Genomic DNA, 27,060 nt, shown 5'->3' with positions numbered 1-27,060 from the left:
GGGGGCGGGTACAGCTGGCTCTGCCTCTAGATAGGCAGAGCCAGCTGTCAGTCACGCAGCTGGGCGGATCCCGATACAATTGTCGGGATCCGCTTCAGCTGCGGCGTCTTAGTATACCGTGAGCAGCAGCTCGCGGTATACTGCGCCTAGGGTGATGGGAGGACGCTAGATTGTGTCCTCCCGTTACCCTAAGAACTATGGGGAAAAGCCTTAACCCCATAGTTCTCCTTTAACATACAAGCCCTGATTAAAGGGGAGTGTATGAACCCCGAAAGGCACTGGCTTTCTTATCTTGTTGACTTTTCATAAATAAAAGAATTATGGATTGTATTTGTCTTAGTATACCGTGAGCAGCAGCTCGCGGTATACTGCGCCTAGGGTGATGGGAGGACGCTAGATTGTGTCCTCCCGTTACCCTAAGAACTATGGGGAAAAGCCTTAACCCCATAGTTCTCCTTTAACATACAAGCCCTGATTAAAGGGGAGTGTATGAACCCCGAAAGGCACTGGCTTTCTTATCTTGTTGACTTTTCATAAATAAAAGAATTATGGATTGTATCACCACTTGTGTGGTGCCCTTACTGCTATCTGCTAGATTTCTTGGGGGTTCCTTGTATGAAAGCAGCCTCCCCAAAGCATGAAATAATGACACAATCATTTACAATGCTGCACGTTAATAATAGGAGGTCTTAATGCATCTTACGTATATCTTTCAATGGGCTGCAAATGCTCCACAAGAGAAAAATGGACAGAACCCCCTTTTTTTTTGTATTCAAGACAGTACAGAGCATGTGCTGCGCTGCAGCGTCAGAGCATCGACTGCTGCTGTATTGGAGCAACGGCGCTACATACAGTTGCAGTACGTTTTACCTAAAGAGTGAATGAGCCCTATGTGTTATACAGGGAAGCACAGTGGGTGGAATGGTGAACACTGGTCTTGTAGCACTGGGATTCGGGGTGCAGGTCCCAGAAGGGACAGCATCTATATGAATTTCCCATAAGTTTCTCTCCACGTGTTTGCACAAGTCAGCCTCCATCTAAAGCAGTTGTATGCGTGCGTGCGTGTATACAGCTGAGGCCAAGGCACTGCATTCTACACAAGTATGGAGGAGGGACGAAAGTGAAAAGGTACAATGTACAAACGTAAAGCTCTGCGGAATCTGTCAGCAGTATAAAAACGTGTAATGTAAATGAATAATACATCCGGTTTTTAGTTACTTTGTATAATTATTTATTTATTACATTTTAATTATTTAGAGAGTGCAGCCAATTCCACAATGCTTTGCAGAGTACATAAACCATTCATAAGTATACATGCTGCCTCCAGTACGCTCCCTGTGTGTCTGCATTTCCTGTCCATGACTTCACAGTCCACAAACACAAAGGGGTTGATTTACTAAAGCAGGGGTAGGCAAACTCTGACCTTCCAGCTGTGGTGCAACTACAAGTCCCATGAGGCATTGCTGACGTTTTCCCACTCCTGGACTAAAGAGGATCAGGTGAGTATAACTTTTTTATTTTTGAACCAAGACAAAAAAAAACAAGCACTTAACCCTTGCAGCGCAGGGGAAGCCCCACTGCAAGGGTTAAGAAACATTTTACCCGGAATTCTTCTTTATGGAGACATTACCCGGAAGCGATGAGATCATCATCGCTTCCGTGTCCATTCAGTGGGTAGGAGATTAAACAGGTGTTTGTTGGTCTCTCTCACCCCACCAACACCAGCCATGCTGGAAAGGTAATGGGCAGGGGGGCGCAAGTGCGCGGGGTGTAGAAGTGATCTATTAATAACTGATACATGAAGCCCGACAGTCAGCTGAGTGTAAACACTATAGCAGTGTGATTAGAGATTCCTGCTGCCACGCACATAATACTTACGTCAGAGGCAGCAAAAAGGTAAAATGCAGGACTATTAATACCACTAATGAGAATATCTCTGGCATTAATTAGCTAAACATCATGCTCACAGGATGTGTTCATCACAGCAGTATTTTAGCCAGCCAAACAGAGAGGCATGCGAGTGAGCAAGTGAGTGGTGAGCATGGCTACAACAGACATTGGACTGTGAGCCCAATAAACTATCAAAACTGCTACATTAAAATATCACAGATTGCGTCATTATTACTAGTGCGATTCCCAATGTGTGTTCCTGTGAAATGGAACATGTGCATCAGAAATGTTTAAATTGCTTATTTGCAAAATGTTCCATGAATGCCACACGTACATCATATAACTCCAAATATTCCATATGTTTTGGGAGCATAGAATAAATGCATAAGTGCGCGAAGCAGTAAGTGGCACAGAACCCAAACTAAGGTATTGCAACATAATAGATCATTTGTTGGAATTGGCAAATTTTTCTTTGCGACAGTTTGCCACACAATTTTCATGTAGCAAATGTATCACTCTGCACCACCAATAGTTTATCAGGCCCTGAAAGTTTACACACACACACAAACATATACACTGGTCAAAAAAAATGTCACCACCTGGATTTCAGGGGCAGTGTTAATATCTGGGATAGCTTCAGTTGGTCAAGTCTAGGTACAGCAACGTTATGTGCCCAAAATTTGAGGTCAGCTGCCTACCTGAATATACTGAATGAACAGGTTTTTCTATCAATTGATTTTTTCTTTCCTGATGGCACATGGGGCATATTCCAAGATGACAATGCCAGGATCCATCGGGCTCAGATTGTGAAAGAGTGGTTCAGGGAGCATGAGACATCATTTTCACACATGGATTGGCCACCACAGAGTCCAGACCTTAAAGTGACATTAAACCCTCAGATTTTGTAACATAAACCAATACTGTAATGTGTGCCTTACTGTAATCCATGGTTGTTTCCCTTCCCTTTGCTGCTCTTCCTTTTAAATCCGCATGTCTTCTCATGCTTGGGAAGAACTTCCCTTTGCAGCTGAGTGCCTCTTCCTGTAGTGTTGGCTCAGGTTACAAACCTACACAAGGACACCATATATCCATTCCAGAGACAAGGCAGTCTGCTGCAAAACAGAAGTTCTGCCCAGCATGAGAAGAGATACAGATTTAAAAAGGAAGAGCAGCAAAGGGAAGGGAAACAACCATGGATTACAGTAAGGCACACATTACAGTATTGGTTTATGTTAAAAAATCTGAGGGTTTAATGTCACTTTAATCCCATACAGAGTCCAGACCTTAACCCCATTGAGAATCTTTGGCATGTGGTGTAGAAGACTTTACACAGAGGTCCAACTCTCCCCTCATCAATGAAATGAAAAATGAATGCAACTCTGAATGGAAGTAAATGTTGTGACATTGCATAAGTGTAGCGAAACAATGCCATGGTGAATCCGTACCGTATTCAAAGCTAAAGGCGGTCCAATGAAATATTAGAATGTGTGACTTTTTTTGGCCAGGCAGTGTATATATATTTATATTATTTTTTATCAATTAAATAAACACTAACACAATATATTATTGATAAATTAACTAGATACAAGCTTTACGACAAAAAAGCCTTGGACTGGCACATACTTGTTTCCGATTTTAACGACAAGGTTTGGATCATCAATGATGGAAGGATTGTCCACAAATTGCTGGTATGTTACCACTTGCTCCACAAACTGCTCTGTAGGGAAGAAGTATAAAATATATATAAGATAAAATGAGAAAATACTCCTTAATGGCAATATTCATATGAGGAATTGAGACAACTTGGAGGACTTAGGAGGAAAGGAGGAAAAAAGGGGGATCCGAAAAGGGCACATTCATTGCAGCAATATCTACAACGGCCCTGAAAGATTGACTCAGAACTGACTGCATCTTTTACAAGTTCTATAACCCAAATTCTATTATTCTGTTAATGGTTTACAAGCACACAGACATACATATACATACATATATATTTATTGAAACGGTCCAGTGGAAGAGGCACTTGCAGGTCTTGGATTAATACATACACACAATTTATATACATACTCTCAACTCATTATTCTCATGACTACTAAAGCTTATAGATGCCAATATATTTGGACAGGCACAATAGTACAGCTCCCATGTAGGTTTCACCTCCAGCCAGATCCCCATGCAGCTGCATATCTTTGTTACACTGTGTGTGCTAGTATTATTGGAACAGACGTACTGAACATAAACAGATGGCACACAAGCCGCTAGCACTAGAGGATGTTGGCATTATTTCTGCTGTGGAAGTTTTAATGAAATTCACAAAGTGCACTGCAAGATCGTAGAACAATGTGCTATAAATATTTTAGTCTCACATTTATGAAAAACATCAAGCAGGAAAACAAAGAGATGGGAACAGACTCCTAAAGTGTTGGTAAAGGCAGAAACCAGGCTCCGGTCACCAGCAACCAGGCAGGACCCTGCTCCGCTCACCAGCAACCAGGCGGGATCCTGCTCCACTCACTAGCAACCAGGCAGGACCCTGCTCCGCTCACCAGCAACCAGGCGGGATCCTGCTCCACTCACTAGCAACCAGGCGGGATCCTGCTCCGCTCACCAGCAACCAGGCGGGATCCTGCTCCGCTCCCCAGCAACCAGGCGGGACCCTGCTCCGCTCACCAGCAACCAGGCGGGATCCTGCTCCGCTCACCAGCAACCAGGCGGGATCCTGCTCCGCTCACCAGCAACCAGGCGGGATCCTGCTCCGATCATCAGAACCAGGCTAGATCCTATTCCAATCACCAGCAACCAGGCTGGGCCCTGTTCTGATCACCACAGCCAGGTTGTTTCCTGCTCTGATCACCAGCAAACAGGTTGGATCCTACTCCAATATGCTGCTCCTGCTGGCCATATATTTAAGCCAGTCCCTGTCTGCCAGATAATTTTTGGACTGGCTGCTTTAAAGGAGAACTTATTTAGTTATTTTCACTCAACCTCATAGTTCGAGCCGACGTGTGACAATGAAACTGTCACACGTCGGCTCAATAGATCGGGAAGTGAGCGAACACATACCGTAGCTCGCTCAATTCTCGATCATGTCCCTGCACTGACAGTCACGGCTCCCTGCAGGGATTCCTGCCCGCTCCAATCCTCCAGCGCTGACTGGCAGAAAGGACGGGGGAGGGGGCCTCTAGATAGGCAGATCCAGCTGTCAATCACGCAGCTGGGTGGATCTCGACAGTAATGGCGGTCTCAGTATACCGCGAGCAGTAGCTCGTGATATACTGAGCCTTGGGTCACGGGAGAACGCTAGTTTTTGTCCTCCCGTGACCCTTAGGAGAACTATGGGGAAAAACACTTACCCCATAGTTCTCCTTTAACAAAAGTTAATTGAGAAATTGACTTTTGTCAAACAGACAAAAGCTGATATGAGGAAGATTTGTGCAGATTCACTGGAGGCGCCAAGTGTTGGATTGTTCACAGACATTGACACATTATAGACATATTGCAATAATTTAATTTTCGCTATTATTTTCTGTAATGTACAGACTGGTGTAGTGTGAGAAACAATGCACAGAACAGATTACAGAGAAAGGCAATATGGAGTACATATTTTACAGCACAGTATACAAAGCGAGTGGTACAGAATGTATAGTGAACAGATTGGTTCAGGGTGTATATAATATCCAGCACAGTATAAAAGTATAGAGCACATATTATACAATATAGATTGTTCCACTAAGTATTTATACTTCCGAGCTTCTCAAGGGTGGTAAGGAGGCTCCAGAGTTGGTTACTACATTATAACATAGAGGTTATTGCCTTTATATTATACCTTTTGTCATTTCCTTGTTGTCAGTGAGGCCGCCGCATAATGATATAGCAATAGAGGGCAAATCTCGAATCCCATCAGAGATGCTTTCAACCCCACTGTCCACCCCAGAGCTTCCCATAGACTGCGGTGATTGGTTGGCAGAACGGATGCCATTTTCTCCTGAGATTTTCCCTTGTGCAGACGTATCACCACTGAAAGGATACAAAAAGAAAAATTAGTCAATACAGAGCATAAGATAACCATATTACAAATATTCAAGTGGAGAACAATAGGAGACATAGGGGATAAGCATATACCCTGGACAGAAACTAAATTACTCTGATCGGCAATACCAACTACACTGTGGTTGTGGCAGATCTGGAGGCCTTTTATGTACTGATGTGCTTGTATGGTATTCCAAAGACTCCCCCTTATCAGTATAATAGCCATCAGCGGCTCTGTCTTGTGTCCTATACAGCTCACTGACATTCTCTGGTTGCCAAAAGCTCGGCAAGATGGAAGCCAGAGTGATCTGCTCAGCTCCTGGCAACCGGTGACGTCAGTAAGCTGGATGGGAAGCCACACCACATCGGGACAATGTGGGCACCCCTCCACAACCACCCGGCTGCTTCTCAATGGGATGCCGTCTGAGTCAACCACCTCAGGCTGCCTCATAGGGACGGCCCTGGTTTCTACATCAGGCGTTTGTATGAGAAAGATAGCAAGGAGTCTGCAGTGGGTCTGAATAAGAGTTGCCTTCATGTGTTTACAGTTAGTATTAATTGCCTTCACGTGCCTACAACACTTTTTACAAACAATTATTTGTATCACTATGAGACCTTATGTATGCATTTTATTCAGAAGGTTTTAGAACAATGTACTCTCGGGAAGCCTCCATTACCCTGGCCACTTAATAAATCAATCCCAAGCACATCCCTTAGCCAATACCTTCAAAAGGCTTGGTCACATTTTTCAGTACAGTTAGTGTAACAACCAGAAATCTGAATTCAGGCTTTCTGTGTATATATTATAAGTGTATGGTTGAGACAGAAAGGTATTTAGCAGGCCTATTAGAAGGAAGAGATGCCAGGTGGGTGTATCAAGTGCGGTGAAGGTCACTAGTAGTCCAAAGTGCAGGCAAGAGGTGGGGCAGTGGCACTAAGGCTATAGAACATCAGGCTCTGAAATATGTTGTTGTGAAGCCATCGGGTACATTGTGCATGTTTCTCAATTGCACGTGAATTACTTTGCAAACATTTTTACAGGCAAAACAGTTCCTACATATGTGTTTAAGGTATATAAACAGGGCCATCACTATAATGGATCAGTTGCTTCATGCAGCTCCCAGGTTTGTAAGATCGCTTAGCAACCTGTGACGCTCTGTCTGGCGTCCTACCCAGCTTACTGATATCATTGGCTGCCAAGAGCTGAGCGAGACACTCTGACTTGCATCCTGCAGAGCTCCTGGCAACCAGTGATGCCAGTGAGCTGGGCGAGATGACAGTAAGAACCAGTGACAGCATGGTCCAGTGTCTGTCGCTGCCCCCACAGCCCCCCTCGGATAACAAGTGACCATGTGAGCATTCCTTGTCATAATACCATCCCCCCACCCCTACAAAAGAAAAGGAGGTGGGGGCAGAGTGGCTTAGTGCTGGCATGGTGGCAAGTCATTACCTGCCACCCCGGCTTTCTGATTGACCGGTAAGCCAGGTGTGAAAGTTCCAACTTGCAGCCTCTTAGGCCCAACCCGGTAACACTCCTTTGAGTGGCTAATGCAGCTCTGGTACCCTTTTCAAAAATTAAGCCAAAGACAAAGTTAAGGAGCCAAGATAGGAGCATGGTGGGATCGAATGGAAAAGACAGGTCAAGTACCTTTTTGGGAAATACAATGCAGCAATCTCAGGATTCATACAGGTGATGTCATCTAAATAAACACCATCAGCTCCAAGATGTCTGCTTCGCTTATCTGGAATAGAGAAGATATAGAAATTGAAGATAAGTACATACTGTATACAACATTGTAACACATTCCCCTGTACATATACTGTAGATTCTCAATACAGTGTTTGATTTCTCAAAAACAGCAAAAATCTCACATCATTTGAAGAGGAGTCAAATCCTTATGACTTGCTATCAGCTGTTCTGTCCCTGGCCATCTGTATATATGCAACCAAGCTATTGACAACTAATGAAGTCCTACTACCTATTAAGACTGGTGATAACGATGATGTTGACCCTCTGCTGAAGATTGTATGGGGACATATTGGACCACATTGGGAGTCTCCAAATGTATACAAGTTGAGACTTCATATAACTACAAACGAACTAATGTTTCTTGAGAAACTGCCATCCACTAGATTGGATTCCTATGTTAATGTGACCCCAAAATTGGGACCAGGGGCAAGTATTTATGCTCCATCAACCCCAGCAATCTTTCAAAGGTTGGAACGCTCAAATTCCAGCCAATGTATTTTAAGACTTTTGTTTTTTGTTTGGTGAAGCTGTACAATTGTTTAGAGTGGAAGCCGAGCTTTGAATATCCTCAAATTGGCTTCACTGACATAATTCTGGATAAAGAATTTGTTTAGATGTGAAGTATGCAAACAGCCCTGTGCTTTAGCAATACTGAGCATGAGATAAGTGAGGTGTTCACGCTGGAGATGCAGTAATACATTTCATTATTTGGCTAAGTGTATATATTCATTTCTTCTGTCATTTGCATTCCTTCTCTGCAATAGAAACAGATTGCTTCAGGAACTGAAATTTGCATACGGATTTGTCTTTCAGCTGCTGCCAGTTCCCTAAATAAAAGCAACTGAGGAACAACATAACTTTTAAAGAAGAACCCAAGAAACTGGCAACAGTGCTCAGTGTACAGAACTTTCCAAAACTCACACCCTAATTTAAATGTCACTGGCTCATTGCTTTTCCCTGAATTCTGCACAGGACTTCAAGTCAAGTTACAGGCATTGCCTGCAATATCTGCATTGGGAGATTTTCAAATGGGGACGCTGAGGCAACACTAAGGGCATCAGGTTGAGACATTTCTGAGACCATATGAAAATTAGTCACAGATGCAACTGACCTGCAGCTACTATCAAGGTCCACATTACTATCTGCATATTAAATGGAGCTGCAAAAGGAGGACAGAGTAAGAAATTATTATATAGGATTTATATAGCACCAACAGTTTGCGTAGTGCTTTACAAAACGGGGGAGACATTACAGTTACAATATAGTTTCTGTACAATAGGGTTAGGAGGGCCCTGGATAGACTGGGGTAGGGAGTTCCAGAGGATGGGAGAGGCTCTGGAGAAATCCTTGGAGGGGAGTATGGGAGAAGGTGACGAGGGAACCAGAGAGCAGGAGTGGAGAGGACAGTTTGGGTAATAATTTGAGAAAAGGTTGGTGATGTAGCTTAGAGCAGAGTTGTGGATGGTTTGTATGTTATTGTTAATATTATGAATTTTATTCTTTAAGCCATCAGAAGCCATTGGAAAGTTTGGCAGAAAGACAGCAATGAAGATAACCAGCACTCATGGGATGAAATAAATCCGAATTCTATAGGTTGTTACTTCTTTATAAATGGGCCTTACACTGCTAAATGATCTTATCCTTGACTTATCCTTGACTTGCTCATGAACAAGTCCTTTAACCCCACAAGGCTGGGGGTAAAGGACAGAGGCAAATGTTTTGGTTATACTCTCTTGGAGATGCTTAAAATTATGTCTTTTTGTTTTGTTTCTTGTTTTGTTCACAATTGGTGCATTTGGGGGTCCTATCTATGCCTGTAACCCCTTATCCATCCGATTAGGTTGTTCTTCACTGCTTTCTTCTTGATAACACGTTTTTAGAAACAGTGGGGATGTCTCTGTATGATAAGCATTGACAATGTTTTTTGGTGATACTGTATGTGATGTCATAGGTCATTTGAAAGCATGATATGAATAGTCAATGACTTCTTTTCTTTGCTACCAACCTTAGTAAACATTTATATGCAAACATTGTTTTTAAAAATCTATTTGCCTTAAATCTCTTCCTCTAGTAAAAATTCAAAATCCCTTCCAGAACTGGATTGTAAACAACAGCAGGACTAACAATGTTTACTATCTGTGTTTACTGTGCTTGGTGGACTGAAGTCCACAAAATACTATGGCCGCGAATAGCCGGAATAGTTTTCATGGCTGGAAATTGTAACTCCATGTTCAGGGTAACCCAATAGCTGTAAGGCGGACCCCTGTTTGCAAAGGGAGAAATGACAAACTTATATTCCAGGCTTCCACCACTGTTTACAGAATGGACAACTTGCACCCCTGTTATACAAGTGCCAGCTCATAACAATAACTCAACCCAAAGTAATCACAGTGGTTCACCGGCACACACAAATAAAAATTCTGATATATATATTTACAAATCAACAAAGTATTGACATCAACTAAGTATTGATATCGGATTTTTCTTTGTGTGTGCCAGTGAAACACTGCACTTACTTTGATTTTTTGCACGGCGCCATCCGTGCGATCACCTCGAGCACCACCAAGCACTATGAAGTTGTGAGGCCGTAAAGAGTGCAGGTGGCCTTCGGAAACAATAATAATTCAACCCAGGTACCTTTTTTCTTGGAAGGCGAATCAGTCTTGCTTGATGTCTGACTTGGTGGTTGGTTTATACAGACAGTTAAAAGGGTGGCCTCTTCATACATGGGAGCAGCAGCTGCAGCTCCTAGAGACTCAATGTCAGCCTCAGTGGCTCTCAGTGGCTCCAGTTCTGGATCCACATCCTCTATGATGCACAAGACTGGATGTTCAATAGCTGTCGGAAGTGACACAACTTTTTCTTCTTCAGAGGTGGTTTGTATGATCCTGAAATGTGTGCTTTCACAGGGATTTATGTTCACGACACTTGTGTCCTTCACTTTGTGTGGAGACTAATAAGGAAAAAGTCAGGAAAATAAAAATAATTTAAATTGCAACAAAATGTGGAAACTGGTCTTTATAAAGCGTGCATGCCATGTTGCCATTATGATGGTCATGAGGTATAAAACTCACAATTCTAATTTTTCCTGACTTATGCCATATTAAATGCATCTTTACTAACAACTGCTACCTACTCCCTGACCACAGGAGCTTCACCATCAATGAAATGTTTGTGACCTGCCATAACCACTAACAGGAGGTAGCAACATAGGTTTATATGCATCTCATTCATGAACACAATTACAAGAAAATGGCACTTTACCAAAAAGGTGATACAACAGAGAATCACTACACTAGCTATGGTAATGTGACCTTATTACAATTACCTTTCTATTTCAATCTCCAGCCAGTAGCGATTCCAAACTTCAAAAACTGCAAGCCGGGGGTGTTCTATAAACATGGTGTACAGAAACACTCCCAACTGAATTTCCTCTGAGTGTTTGGCTTACCATTTTTCCCCACAAATATGCATGAAGCTGGGAGGTGAAAATTACAGCCAACCAATGACAAAGACAAATCTATTTTGTTGATACTTTCTAGGGTTCTTCACTCCTCATGGCTAAAGTGATACAGCTGAAGCTCCTGCTTTACAATAATGTCCTCAAAGCAAAGAAAGGCAAAAACCTGAAGCAAAGGTTGTTAACATCTGTGTAGTATATATGATATAATGAATATAGCTCACTTGCAGGGGATTGTTATTTCTCTCATTAGGGATAAGCAAAATTGGGACTTTTTCCTCCCCAAAAACTTTTTGCCTATTGGCAAGATGTGTTGGAGTAAATGTTGAATGGTGAAATTAGGGTGATTTTTGGGGGTTTAAATGATTCAGCTTTTAATGATTGATGATGGCTCGGGAGAGCTCCTTTTAACTATCCAGGACCCTGTGCCAAAAAAGGCCCACACTAGTAGGGAACAGGACGTTTGATATTGAGGAACAGAGATGGACCCCAATTGTAACACTAACCCCAATACCAATTCTTTGTTTATGCAATGGGGAACTTTATTTACTGTTTAGGTAGTTATGGGCGCTAAGCATGCCCCAAGCCTCATGTAAATACCTACTTGTAAGGATAGCCAAAACAGCCTGATAATATTAAACATTCCTCCTGATTTTAATCATCACTTGCAATAATTGAGCTGGTGCTAATTACCCAGGAGGAATACAAAAGCCAAAAGGGTTGGAGATGCATTGGGAGATTCACCTTGATTGTATTGAAATCATGGAAGGTATAATTTACCATGCTAGGACAGGTATCTCCCCATTCATTCATTATTCTCAGCTAGATCTTGACCATCGACGGGCACGCAAATGTATCACAAATATTGCAGAAACGCAGAATCACAAATTTGTTATCTTGAAAATCAGTCATACTGAGGCCAGCAGTAATTTAGAAGCATCAGTTACCTACCTTGGTAGCCTGAGGCAGCTCCCCCCAGGCCCAGTGCATTGGGAGCTCACTGGGTGCCATTCCTCGTTCCAGTGGTTTGCTGACCAGTTCAGAGTCACTCTTAGGAGTTGCAGGACGGGAACCTGGAGGACTGAGCAGAAACATCAAAAAATATACCTTCAGTTAAGGAGAGCATTTTACCAAACACTGGACAATGTTTAAAGTCTCGGTGCCCAACCTACAGCCCACGGGCAACATATGCCCCTTTTGTACCCATTGTGTTATCATGTGGCCCCCAGGTCCTAGCAGGCAGAAATCAGTGTCTTGTCTTTTTTGTAATAGATAAATGATGGGGTTTATTTTTTTCAAACTTTTTTCTTACTTACTTTCTCACTTACTTTTTTCTGTACAATACTTTCCCTTGTCTTATTTTTTTAATCTTTTGTCTATAACCTTTTACATTTATCTCACTGAGACGAATATTAAATATGACAACATTCATCTTTAGGGGTGCTGTAGTGAAAACAAAACATGCAATGTTCATGAAGGGGCTTCAATGGCAGTGATCTCCAACAGTTTCACGTAACATATCCCCAGTCTTGGCCAGACTCCCCCAACTATCTGCAGCTTTAACTATCTTCTGTAGTGTTGTCACAGCCTGAAAAGCTTCTGTAACATTACATACATTGTTATGTGTGCCGCTTCGGTGATGTCAGAGGCCACACTTCATACCCTCTATATCATGTAATCTGACAACTACATGTGTAATAGAAAAACTGAATGTGCCCTACATAATGTAGCTGGGAACACACGCAACTATGACAGCTCTGGCTTACAGTAAGCATATCAATTGACCTAAATCTGTGGGCTCCTGAGACACCTGAAGTGATAATGCAAGCCGATACCCAACTATACCCGCTTTAGAGTACATCAGACATCTTACTTAATCTAACAATGCGACATGTGGCTGCAACTTCAAGGAAAATAATTATTACTATTCTCTCAGTGCAGATTGGGAGACTGACAGGGAACAGCTGATTGGTTCATATTGGCAGTCCATCCTCCAGGTTCTTCTTATATTATTAACATATTTGTGAAATGATCACTGACAAAGCGGGATTGTGGTGGAGCACTTCTGCAATGGGTGGTTAAAAACTGAAGCCCAGAGGTTGAACTTGATGGACCTGTGTCTTTATTCTCCCTCAAATACTATGCAACTATGCAAGTTGGCTGTGCGACATGTGTTGCTGTTCAACCATACTTGGTAGAGTCTAGGCACCAACCTGTGGCTTGGTGTCCACTCTCCATCAGAATGTGGGTACTTCTCAGATTTGGTGAAGGAAGTGCTCTGTAATTGTTTCGCCTCAGGGGCTCTGTCAATGAAGCTGTTCTGGACAGATGATCTATAAAATAAGGTAGAATAGTTAAACATGTGACATATTGCCTTTCCTCATCCATGAACTAAATAAAATACTGATGCTCCCTTACAATAAAACTCACTATTCTTATATGCACTTTTAATTTTATACACACACACATAATATATAAATATGCAGTATTTGTGGATATATATATTTAGTTCCTCTGTTAAAAAAAAAAAAAAGTAAAAAATAACCACTGCAGTGGGGCTACCCCCTCAGTGCAAGGGTTAACTGCTTATTTTGGTCTAAGGCAGGGATGGCCAAACTCCGGCCCTCCAGCTGTGGTGAAACTACAAATCCCATGAAGCATCTCTCTCCGGGAGTCATGTCTGCGGCTGTGAGAATCTTGCAATGCCTCATTGGATTCGTAGTTCCACCACAGCTGGAGGGCCACAGTTTGGCCATCCCTGGTGTAGAGGGATAACAAAGAAAATATAAATCACCTGATCCTCAGTCCCTTTTGGCTGCTAGACTGGTCCCGCAGCCTCTTCTCCATTGGGCCCAGGCAGTCTAACGAGCCGTGACATCATCACATCTAATGCAGCTCATTAAACACGAGGATGCTGAGGGACTTTCCACCGCCAAAGTGGAGGGGGAGAGAGGTGAGTGATCACCGATGCAGGACATAGGATCAGATTAGCAAATTTTCTTTATTTTAGCCCCTAGGCAAAAACAAGCATAACCCCTTGCAGTGCGGGGGTAGCCCCATTGCAAGGGTTATTTTTTACATTTCCTGGAGTCTTCTTTAATGAAAGAAACTGCCTGCTCTATCAATCACTTCAGTTAACCCATAAGGCTCTGAGAACACATTTTCATGTACTAACCCTTTCTTTACCAGAGATAATTGAAACCCAGACCAAATTCATCAGCGTTGGTTAACTTAACAATAACCCTATAACTTATCTGCCTACCTAATATTAAAAGCCTTTTATTTAATTGACTGTTAGGCTGTCAGACAAGAATGTGAAACTTTTTTCTCCATCTTTTATTTTTTTTTATGCTGTAATTGCATATAACAATTACAGTATTAAAAATAAGAGGCAAATTGCCAGCTTTACATTGCAGTGGTTGCTGCAGGATTGAGAGGTACGCTTTTAAATTAACCTCCAGTCCGCATGTGATGAAATGGTACAAATTCCCAGTTTGCAGGTGGAAATTTAAATTGACATTCCCATAGCACAGGAACTCTTGCTTCAGAACATTAATTGCCAGATTTTAGATGCCCGTGGATACATTTTTTTTGGATAGATATTTACACACACATACATACACACACACACACACACACACACACACACACACGTAAAGCATCAGTTTACAAATGTATAAACTTGGATAAAAAACGAAAGTAACTGCAAATTATAGTTTCCCTTAAAGGGCTAGTTCCTTCTTTCTTACCGCCACTTCATCCTCCAGTGTACTGGAATATGTAGTACTGCAACATTTGCTCATTACTAGGAATGTACCGATACTAGTATTGGTGCTGATACCGAGTATTTGGGTGAGTACTGATGCTCCCGGTTTTTATCCCGATACCGGAACTGTCTTTACCGGTCAATCAGGAAGCCGGGGGGGCGGGAAATGACTCGCCACCGACTTCCTGATTGGCCGTGAAGCCGGGCGCTGTGTAATGACTAACCGCCCCTATTCTTCTCTTTCAGTGCATGTCTACAACTCAGCTCAGGCAACTCAGATAACAAAATGTAAAATAATCTACAAAGGAGAGGAAGAAAACAACATGAAGGTTCCCACAGGAAGATGAAGGAGACTACCGCCCAGAGGGTGTAGGCTCACAAAGTAGGTATCCCGTTTTGGGGTTCTGACCTACAGGTTGCACATTTCTCCTTCATCATCCAGTAAACTGAGATCTGAAATGAAGAGAAACCTCTCTGTAACCCTAACACTTTGAAATCTACCTGGCAGTTTCCAGAGCTTCAGTCTCTTCTTCTGAGCTCATCTCCATAGTAAACATGTCATCTTCTTCTGTTGTGTCACCATTATCGTCTCTCTTTAAATTATCCAGCTTTGATTTCCTTCTCAGTTTCCGCCTCTTCTTCACAGATCCACCTGTGGCATTGTCTGTGCTGGGTTGGGACATGTGAGTATTTCCGGGGATCTGGGAAGAACCTGAAGAGTCCAGGCCTCTAGTCCACTCTACTGAACTTCTCTTCAGCTGGGTCTCCATGAGAGATGCTCCTTCCAGTAAGATAGGCGAGGTTGCCAAGTGTGATGGGATGGAACCCTGTGACAAAAGAAGACAGCCCAGTTATTTAAAGTGTCCCTCTACCTTTTATATACTAACAGATAAGCAAACCAAGCTATAAAAGAAATGTTTATGGTATTGTCCATTGAAAAAAGCTCCAGACAAAGCTGAGGTTTCTGTTTTGGAGGAAGCAGAGAAATGTTTAATTCAAGTATGCACTGATACCGTTTTTTCGGTATCATATACTGATATTTTTTTTCTGTACTCATCAATACCGAAGGTCCCTTTAAGGTAGCCAGGCTGCATGTAATGACTCACCACCTGGCTTCCTGATTAGCCAGGCAGCGTGTAATCACTCGCCACCCGGTTTCCCGATTAGCAGGAAAGCAGTCCCCATGCTGCCTCATCACCAGGTGACAAAGAAGCATGGAGCCAGCTTTCTGGCCAATCAGGAAACCAGGAGGAAGGTAATGACTCGCCTGGTTTCCTGATTGGTCGAGAAACTGGCCAATCAGGAAACCAGGCGGCGAGTCATTACATGGCGCCCGGCTTCCTGATTGGCCGGGAAGCCGGCTCCATGCTCCCTAGTCACCAAGTGACGAGGGAGCATGGAGCCGGCTTCCAGGCCAATCAGAAAGCCGGGCAGCGTGTAATGACTCGCCACGCAGCTTCCTGATACCGGAGGTCCGGGTAACGGGCTAGGCATCGGAGCATTTGGGCGAGTACGAATACTCACCCAAATACTCAGTATTGGTGCATCCCTAGTTTAATCCCAAATTAAGTCTGTAAAGATGTGTGGGGGCACCATGGCGATGTGTCCTCCACTACCATAGCTGCCATTATCAAGCTATGTTCAAGTTTTCTATGCTTTTCTGTTTTTTAAGTTCTCTAGAAATTATGCACAATTAACTGAAAATCCGTGTTATCTTTTAAAGGCAACAAGTGGAAAAAAGTCCAAAAAATACTCCATACAACAAAACATGGCCACTTCTACTCCAACAATGAGGCTGGAAGCTGAACCAAAGAGTGCCATGTTATGGCTGTGAAAAGAATCCCATGAGACTTTCCCTGCAGGGTATACAGAGACTCTTCTAAACCCTAGGGATATAGAAGCCCCAATGCATTCTGGGTATATATCTATTTCATAAATCTCCACAGACGAGGGTCAGAGCTGAAGATAGATCAGTTATATTCAAGAGATATTTTCTTGGCATATTCTGTAATGGCAGCAACATTTTTTTGTATGAATATATTACAGTCCAAGCTTGTTTTGGTGCAATAAATGTAGGTACAAAAAAAGTAAGAGGTTAAATCTAAGGTTCTTGTCTAAGGTTGCCCTAGGTCTAAAGAGCAGGCACTCTCAGTTTATCTTTCAAGTGCCCCGGCAAGCCCAAAACCCAGGTGCCCTATTATGTAAATACTCACCACAGCTTTCCTAGGTGATCCTAAGCCCACTTCCTCCTTTGCTTTCCTACTGCCCACCAAAGGGAATAGGTGCCCTCGCTGGACAATAGCAAACCTGCCGGGGCTGGAGTGGCAGGGATTGACCATGTAAGCTGTGGTTGATATTCCCGGTGTGCTGGAGTTATGGGCATACAGAAGGTTGCTTGGAGGATAACATGAGCATGTAAACAGATGCTGGAGGTACCCCATGTATGAACCTGTGGCCACTTTAGAAGGTTATGGGTTAGGTTTAGAGTTCGAATGATTTTTAATTTTGGGTATGACCATCATTAAACTGAAACATTGCGTACTATCACCTCAATAAAATCTCATATGCTCTGTAACACTGGCCCTATTCTGAAGTACTTTTGCGATTCTAGAAACTCGCCATATGTTTTCAATTAAAAAAAACGTTTCTTGGAACTGAAAGGTTCCCAGCAAACGGACACCCACTGTTTTTAAATGTATCCAAGCTTTGAGTTACCAAATGACAGAACTGAAGTGGGAAATGATAAAAATCATTGCAATGCAATGGGAATAGCATTTTTAACTTCCCACCAATCAAAAGCCAATATGGGGGACAATTGAAACATCGAGTGTTGGCTGGCCACACGCATATTAAAACAAATCTACAATTTACCGATACAAGTTCTAAACAAATTGCGCCAATCAAAAATGTCTGTGCTGCAAAATCAGCAGCACTGGAATACAGCTGCAATGGAAAAATCATATCATTAACTGCAATTAAATACAGTGAGTGCACGTTATACATTTAGTATAGTTGCGCTGTTTGCCAATAACATTAGCCATTGACAGAATGTCAACTTGGTGTCTTAGGCTGCTGTCAACATATCACAGGTTACACAGAGACTGCATGTCCTGCCAGAAGGAGGTCAGGGAGAATTATTTCAGAAACCTGTTCAATAGTCACCAAGCCATTAAAAGGGATAGATGTAATCAGGAGACGTCTACTAAGACACCGCCATAAGGGGGGCCTGTGTAACAGGCTATTCATTTATCTGTCCGGTATATCAGCACAACAGGAACATAGCTGCTTATAGTTCAGTATTTCACGGATCTTGCCAAGAAATGTCCTACCCACTGCGGACTGGCCCTTATACAGCTTGTGTACCGAGGAGCCAGCCAAGAGAAGACAAAACCACGTCTGTCTGTGACCCGTGCAGTCACTGGGGTATTACATGAATGCGACCAGTCTGTATTCTGCAGAATGTCAGAGAGCAGAGACATTAGAAAATAGAGGCTGACTAATAACTCAGATGTCACCTTCACAAGCAGGAGATGACTTCTAGTATATTCTCCACTCTGAGGACTGGAAGCTCTGCTAGGAGAAGTATGATGTATTGATGTGTCTAGTAAGATACAAATGTGTCTAGTACGAAGCGGATGCGTCTAGCAGGATTCTGATGTATCTAGTATGATATTGATGTGCTAAGGACGATATCGATGTGTCTAGCACGATATTGATGTGCTTAGGACGATACCGATGCGCCTAATACAATATTAATGCATCTAGTACAATATCAATGCATCTAGTAGGATACTGATGCGTCTAGTACGATATTAATGCCTCTAGTACAATATCAATGCGTCTAGTACGATATTAATGCGTCTAGTACGATATTAATGTGCTAAGGACGATACCGATGTGTCTAGCACGATACTGATGTGCTTATGACGATACCGATGTGTCTAGCACGATACTGATGTGCTTATGACGATACCGATGCACCTAGTACAATATTAATGCGTCGATACTGATGCGTCTATAATGCGACGATACTGATGCGTCTAGTGCGATACTGATGCGTCTAGTGCGATACCAATGCGTCTAGTGCGATACCGATGCGTCTAGTGCGATACCGATGCGTCTAGCGCGATACCGATGCGTCTTCGTCTAGCGCGATACTGATGCGTCTAGCGCGATACTGATGCGTCTAGCGCGATACCGATGGGTCTAGCGCGATACCGATGGGTCTAGCGCGATACCGATGGGTCTAGCGCGATACCGATGGGTCTAGCGCGATACCGATGGGTCTAGCGTGATACCGATGGGTCTAGCGCGATATAGACATGTCTAGTACCATGCTGATGCTTCCTCACTGAGAATCTAGCTCCACCCCCTTTTGCTCCATATTATTGGCACATCATAATAATGTATGGTCTCATTGGCCAAAGAAATAAAGAAGTGTAGCCACATTCTCAACCATGATGGCTGATCAATATTTCTATACCATAGCAATATCGGGACAGGCCAATGTGTCCAGTATGGAGAATGGGCCTGGATTCATCAGAGTTTTATAAACTGTTACGTTCCAAGCACAACCTACCTCATTATCCTCTGTCTCCTCAACAAAAAAGGCTTCTCCATTATCTCCAAGCTTCATGTGCAGATCCACACATTCTCCATTGATTTCAATGTCCACCTAGGAGAAAATAACAGGTTATTTTGGACAAGTATAGTCTGAGCCTAGGGGTATTCCTAAGCAAAACCTTTTTGTGAAATTTGGATAAAGTGGGGAAGGGTTAGGCCCCAAGTCAAGTCCCCATTGGGGAGATCCACCTCTCGCTTTCTCCTGCTGACCATTGTCACCGAGAAAGAAAGTAAATTCTAGAGTTGTTCCCAGAACAAGAGGTAAGGGGAATACTTCTAATGTGGACACCTGCTCCGGGAACAACTGTCTGACAGCGGAATTTCTTCTCAATTCCTGTTGCATCTCTGGGACAAGAAGTGAAGGGACATTTTCTGCAAAGACAGCAAGAAACAGCAAAAAAAAACTGGCAAGGGTTGTAGCCCTTCCCTGCTTTATGAAAAGTAAAATAAATTGGCTAGAGATACATTTGAAGCCAAAGCAAACATTTCTGTATTATTAGAAGAAACTAGGCCCAGCCTGCTTGGCAAAGTAGTAAATGGGGACCCCTACCTGACACAGAGGGACATTATCATCCAAATAATGGCACAATAAATTGCACTTTGGGCTGATTTAGCAAAATCTACACAATATTTTATGAGTGTCTGTTTGACCCCTGCAGCTGGAATCCTGGCCAGCCAACGGAGACAGTTTTGCAAAGGCCTAAAACAGATTTAATCAGCTATATTGAGACAGATGGGGAAATGAATGGAAGCATGTAACAAAGATAAAGTGGGTGTTATACCAATTTGGCTGCAAAAGTGCCCTTTAAAAGTACCCTTTAATAAATGAAGCAGCAATATTAATCTGTCTCATTATCTATTTTATTGCTCCTGTTTAGCATTGGCCTTGTGCAAGAATTGATACATTCCCCCCGAATGTGTATAGGCTACGTCAAGGAGGGGGGCACGTACAAAGCATTGAAGGGGGGGGTGATGATCTGCATTGAGACAGCTCCATAGGAGCCTGAACAATGCACCCACGATCCACTGATTGCAGTTGCAATGTTTTGCAGGCTCCAATGCTACAAATGTAGGAATGCACATCAACGTGGGTGCATGTATTATTTTATTGCATAAGGTGGACTTTAGTCTTACCAAATTCTTGCGATACCGATGCGTCTAGCGCGATACCGATGCGTCTAGCGCGATACCGATGCGTCTAGCGCGATACCGATGCGTCTAGCGCGATACCGATGGGTCTAGCGCGATACCGATGGGTCTAGCGCGATACCGATGGGTCTAGCGCGATATTGACATGTCTAGTACCATGCTGATGCTTCCTCACTGAGAATCTAGCTCCACCCCCTTTTGCTCCATATTATTGGCACATCATAATAATGTATGGTCTCATTGGCCAAAGAAATAAAGAAGTGTAGCCACATTCTCAACCATGATGGCTGATCAATATTTCTATACCATAGCAATATCGGGACAGGCCAATGTGTCCAGTATGGAGAATGGGCCTGGATTCATCAGAGTTTTATAAACTGTTACGTTCCAAGCACAACCTACCTCATTATCCTCTGTCTCCTCAACAAAAAAGGCTTCTCCATTATCTCCAAGCTTCATGTGCAGATCCACACATTCTCCATTGATTTCAATGTCCACCTAGGAGAAAATAACAGGTTATTTTGGACAAGTATAGTCTGAGCCTAGGGGTATTCCTAAGCAAAACCTTTTTGTGAAATTTGGATAAAGTGGGGAAGGGTTAGGCCCCAAGTCAAGTCCCCATTGGGGAGATCCACCTCTCGCTTTCTCCTGCTGACCATTGTCACCGAGAAAGAAAGTAAATTCTAGAGTTGTTCCCAGAACAAGAGGTAAGGGGAATACTTCTAATGTGGACACCTGCTCCGGGAACAACTGTCTGACAGCGGAATTTCTTCTCAATTCCTGTTGCATCTCTGGGACAAGAAGTGAAGGGACATTTTCTGCAAAGACAGCAAGAAACAGCAAAAAAAAACTGGCAAGGGTTGTAGCCCTTCCCTGCTTTATGAAAAGTAAAATAAATTGGCTAGAGATACATTTGAAGCCAAAGCAAACATTTCTGTATTATTAGAAGAAACTAGGCCCAGCCTGCTTGGCAAAGTAGTAAATGGGGACCCCTACCTGACACAGAGGGACATTATCATCCAAATAATGGCACAATAAATTGCACATTGGGCTGATTTAGCAAAATCTACACAATATTTTATGAGTGTCTGTTTGACCCCTGCAGCTGGAATCCTGGCCAGCCAACGGAGACAGTTTTGCAAAGGCCTAAAACAGATTTAATCAGCTATATTGAGACAGATGGGGAAATGAATGGAAGCATGTAACAAAGATAAAGTGGGTGTTATACCAATTTGGCTGCAAAAGTGCCCTTTAAAAGTACCCTTTAATAAATGAAGCAGCAATATTAATCTGTCTCATTATCTATTTTATTGCTCCTGTTTAGCATTGGCCTTGTGCAAGAATTGATACATTCCCCCCGAATGTGTATAGGCTACGTCAAGGAGGGGGGCACGTACAAAGCATTGAAGGGGGGGGTGATGATCTGCATTGAGACAGCTCCATAGGAGCCTGAACAATGCACCCACGATCCACTGATTGCAGTTGCAATGTTTTGCAGGCTCCAATGCTACAAATGTAGGAATGCACATCAACGTGGGTGCATGTATTATTTTATTGCATAAGGTGGACTTTAGTCTTACCAAATTCTAACAATCATGCGTCATATATCAGTGTTGAAAACTTGTCATTTTAACCACTGATCCATTATTTTCCTATCTTCATACTATTGTGGGAGGATCCACAAAATAACTGTGGTCGAAAAAGCATAATGACAACATTAATAACAATAATAATAATAACACATCCTTACCACTTTCTCCCTGGAGCGCAGAACTCCCATCTTCCCAAAGCGCACATGAAAAGGTGAACACTGCAGGTTGCCATTGGGCTGACGGACCACTATGACATCTATACAGCCAGAGAGAGTGGCGGGGTTCAGGCCTCTGTACAGCTCCTTCACAGTAACAAATACTTGTCCAGCCAGCTGACCCACGTAATTCATTGTTTGAGCCTGCAAAAGTCAGTAAATGGAAAAAGGTCACATATTTATATAGCAGGATTAATCAGTGTTCTAAGGGGTCACATTATTGTTGGCCAAGGTGAAGCTTGCAATCCAATGGTCAATGCCTGTACGCTAGGCGACATCAATGAGACAGTGCTATTGGCTGTCCACATACAGTCCATATACCCACCGCACTCAGGACCGCTATTCCATCAATATAAAGTGGGTGCAATGGCTGTCGATGGATGGCTACCGCCTCGTTACATACATAGAAGAAAGGAGACCAGAACTCCAATGTCAAATCAAGTATGTCTATTCATTGACGTACATGCTGCATAGCAAAATGCACTTAGTGCAATGTCTCGGAGTCTCACAGGATCACTTGTTTCTGCTTGATGAATGGGATCCTGTGAGACCATGAAACATTGCACTAAGTGCATTTTGCGATGCAGCATGTACATCAATAAATAGGTGTACTTGATTTGCCATTGGAGTGCCGGTGTCCATTCTTCTATTTATGTATTGGCTCGCCAGGCACCTAGAACTGCATGCTAGGTGGGTTGGTAGAGCATTCATGTGTGCTCCACATCAGTAAGTAGCAGAATATAAAATGTGGGGACCAGAAGAACCTATAGTATGTTAAGCGGCCTGGTACACAAAAGGAAAATAAAAAGTGGAAGCCAACACAGTAGTTGCAAGAATTGTCTTACAAGAATTGCTTGTAAGGCATGATGTAAAGAAGCCTTAATTCAAGACTTTACTGGTACTCTGTCCAGTGAGCATAGTGTCCAAAGTGAGCATAGCACCCAGTGTATTTGTAATAAGCCATGCCCCTTTTTTTAAATAAGCCTCACCCATTTTTCATCACCACATGCTCGTGGGCCACTTCCTTATCAACTTATATTTTGTCAAGGTTGACATCTCTGAGCTATTTACATGGGAATAGCCATATTTGCCTGTAATACATGCCAGTGGTGATGCAGTGTTGTGCCATGCTAATTCACTTATCTCACTGAAAACCTACCTGGCTAGCATGACCTGATTAAAAAAAAATAGACTACCTCTGCAATATTCCTTATAACCGGAACCCATGTGATCTGCTGCCATAGCTTCAGGTCCCATGGAGAGGCTCAGGAGTCAGGAGTGTTTTTTATTTATAGCATAAAAGAGGTGCATTTTTATTCAAACTAATACAGACATATTAATATTCTATGGTTATGATTACATTTGCCAGATGGAAGCAAATTCATTGCAAACTTAAATGACTGAGCCACTATAACTAACAGGGTTATTCACTAAAGGGTGAAGAGTTTGAAGAAGGCAGGAGAAGTGAACAATCTAGGCCAACATAGCTGAACTGGAAAGTGAGCTGAATTGGAGAATTTTTCAAAATCGGCTATGTTGTCCTAGATTGTTCACTTCTCCTGTCTTCTCCAAACTCTTCACCCTTTTGTGAATAACCCCGTTAGAGTCTTGTGCTTATTTTATGAAACAAGATAATGGGAATTACTTCCAGACAGAATCTGGGAGCTATACACCCACAACCACAAGAGAGCACAAGGAAACCAGCGATAAACTCACAAGTGACACCTAATACAGTGACTGTCTGGATGGTCAACATAGCTGAACTGGAAAGTGAGCTGAATTGGAGAATTTTTCAAAATCGGCTATGTTGTCCTAGATTGTTCACTTCTCCTGTCTTCTCCAAACTCTTCACCCTTTTGTGAATAACCCCGTTAGAGTCTTGTGCTTATTTTATGAAACAAGATAATGGGAATTACTTCCAGACAGAATCTGGGAGCTATACACCCACAACCACAAGAGAGCACAAGGAAACCAGCGATAAACTCACAAGTGACATGTCACCTAATACAGTGACTGTCTAGATGGAGCCATATGTTGATGCTGCATGAGGTAATTACGTTTCCCAGCTGAGCATTCTGTATGTAGACCTTGCTAATCTTCTTGGCCTTTTCTCAGAACTGAGATTTTCCACGTACACCTTATTTTATTTCATGGCTACACATTCCTCTGTGTTCCAGAATTGTTTTATGGACGGCAGTCCAAAACCGAATCCAACAGTATCAGCTCAAAAGAGCAACGAGCTTGGCAGGTTGTACCACAGTTTTCCCGAGAATTTTCATAATCTTTTATTGCCGGATATCAGGAATTATCTGCAGTTATTATCTCTAATGCAGTGTAGTATTATTTCAATGCACTATGTAGTGCCAATGTATCTAGCTGGACTTGAGCCACCCACATCAGTGTCGGGATGAACTTAGATATCGTGCTGCTCCAGGAACATCTAAATCATAAACTCCTTTTGTATAGGTCGGCCCCTTGTGTCGTGTAATTATTTTATTTTGCTTGCAAAAATTAGCCTAAAATATCCAAAAGGTGGCCAGATGAAGGAAATCAATAAGCAAGAGACATCTCACATGTTGAACCCTCCAACCCTACTGTCCTTAGGCATCGGCTCATGAGTGGCAAGATGGTAAATACATCCCTAATCAGTGCCTGATGCAAAGAGATAATCTAATCAATCTAATTAAATGAAGAATGTTCAAATCAATCTAATGTTCAAAACTCAACTGTCATTTTCTTTTGGAAAGCTAATTAATCTACAACAGACATTCTCTACCAGGGTCCGGTGAAACCTTGCGCTCCTTGGGGTTCCTTGAACTGTGGCTGATTGAACTCCCATCTGATGGTGCCTCCACAGTCCTGGCTCCAACACCACTTGGCAGAGCCAATAGAATGACATGATCTTTTTAGCTCTCTGGTAGGGTGGCATTCTGACCACCCCTGTTAGAGAGGTATTCTTCAGCCTGACCACCAATGTGAGAAACCCTTTGACCACTGACCCCAGATGAATTCATTTTAGCAGGGGTTTGCGGAGACCTGAAAATTAACTAAGAGTTCCGTGGGGGATAAAAAAGGTTGACAAAGGCTGATATACAAGTATGTTTTCAGGCAGATTCATTGATTTCAGCTTAGACGGGCAAAACAAGGCCGTGTTGCTGAAATGTTTGCACACTATGTATAAACTTATTTATTTTTATCTGTTACTACTTCTCGCTTTCCCCTTAACAGTATATATTACCATGATAATTAGGCATTGGTACATATTTTACCTGAGATTTAGGGTTAGTGGTGTGTAAGGGGCCAATGCCTTTCTATTTGTTTGTTTCATAAGTGTTTACCACAATGACAGGTTTAGTAAAAGGTATGGCGTCCATATTCCCCTTACCCCCTTCAAAAACAAATTGCACCTATTGTTGTATGTCATGACCCATGCATCAAGTTCAACTGCCCAAACACGTAAAACTAACCAATGTTAAAATGGTGATTCCAGTGTCTGGTTTTGGAGATCAACGTAGCCCAAGAGTGACCAATTGCTTTATGTTAGCACTATGGCTTGGGGGGCCGGCTATGGGCTATGAATAAAAAAAGAGGAAGTGCTGACTAGAGAAGAATCTATACATGCATTCAAAAAGGTAGGGATGCCCTGGTGCTGGAGCTTGTACAGCATAACGTCTTCCACTTCATCATGTGGCAATGTTTGAGCCTGAGAACTGGTCACTTGACCCCAATACCTGGATCCTGGAGGCATGCTCCTCCATACCTGAAAGGCCCTGCTATTTACAGAGGAACATGAGAGAGCCACAGGGAAATGTAGCAAAGGTATTGCCCTTTGGCTTTCTAATTTTACAACACCAGACACACCACACAGCAGAGTGGGACACAGCACAGAACAGCGCACGAGGGTCAGGAAGGCCGTAACACCTTTCACCACATGAACATGTGCTGCCAACATAGAGAGGTGCTGATTCTCAGCTATTTGCACACTAAACAAAGAGCGGAACAACAAATCCATGCTCACACAAGGAAAAACAGATCTAAACTGTTTGCTATAAACCTACACAAATATCTGCTATACAACTTTAATCACCTTTGGAAACATTTGCAACACACAACAGCAATAGTTTAACCAATTTAGTTGCGCTGGAAAAACTATGTGAAAACACCAGCTGCAACAATGTGTATAATCGTGATCAATGTGAGCAATTATGTTGCGCTTGGTAGTGAGCAATGTTCTTACTGTGTCATCTTGCTATTTATATTCAAGTGAAAAATAAAAATAAAAAATAAAAACTTGATGGATATCCATCAATTTTTTATTTTTATTTTTCACTTGAATATAAATAGCAAGATGACACAGTAAGAACATTGCTCACTACCAAGCGCAACATAATTGCTCACATTGACAACAGCAATAGTGATCACGCTGATAATAAAAACACTCTATGCTGTTAGATTATTTTTTTATCCTGATCTCCAGGGCTTGTCCTCTTAATCGGATGAAAAGCAGCGACTGAAAACCTCTGACATGCTTCTCTGGCAAATGAAACAACTTGTCCTAGTCACAGAGGACATGCAAGTACAGGTCT

The 27,060-nt window shown here is 42.6% G+C and overlaps 1 protein-coding gene across 1 annotated transcript in view; it reads right to left on the bottom strand.

Annotated features, from left to right (window-relative positions):
• LPIN1 (lipin 1) overlaps nt 1–27,060 on the bottom strand; it is a 99,016-nt gene that overhangs the window by 45,830 nt on the left and 26,126 nt on the right. Inside the window, exons 2-10 of the mRNA XM_018558399.1 lie at nt 22,418–22,618; nt 21,070–21,165; nt 15,397–15,722; nt 13,343–13,462; nt 12,081–12,210; nt 10,307–10,622; nt 7,568–7,661; nt 5,717–5,907; nt 3,514–3,607 (exon numbers count right to left, since the gene is read on the bottom strand). Coding sequence (XP_018413901.1) covers nt 3,514–3,607; nt 5,717–5,907; nt 7,568–7,661; nt 10,307–10,622; nt 12,081–12,210; nt 13,343–13,462; nt 15,397–15,722; nt 21,070–21,165; nt 22,418–22,618 — 1,568 coding nt within the window. The remainder of the gene's footprint in view (nt 1–3,513; nt 3,608–5,716; nt 5,908–7,567; nt 7,662–10,306; nt 10,623–12,080; nt 12,211–13,342; nt 13,463–15,396; nt 15,723–21,069; nt 21,166–22,417; nt 22,619–27,060) is intronic.

Source organism: Nanorana parkeri, unplaced genomic scaffold, assembly GCF_000935625.1.
Source record: "Nanorana parkeri isolate BGI_ZX_2015 unplaced genomic scaffold, ASM93562v1 scaffold336, whole genome shotgun sequence".
In the NCBI taxonomy this organism is placed as follows: Eukaryota; Metazoa; Chordata; class Amphibia; order Anura; family Dicroglossidae; genus Nanorana; species Nanorana parkeri.
Note: the sequence above shows the minus strand (reverse complement) of the source record. Positions and strands in the feature narration are given on the sequence as shown.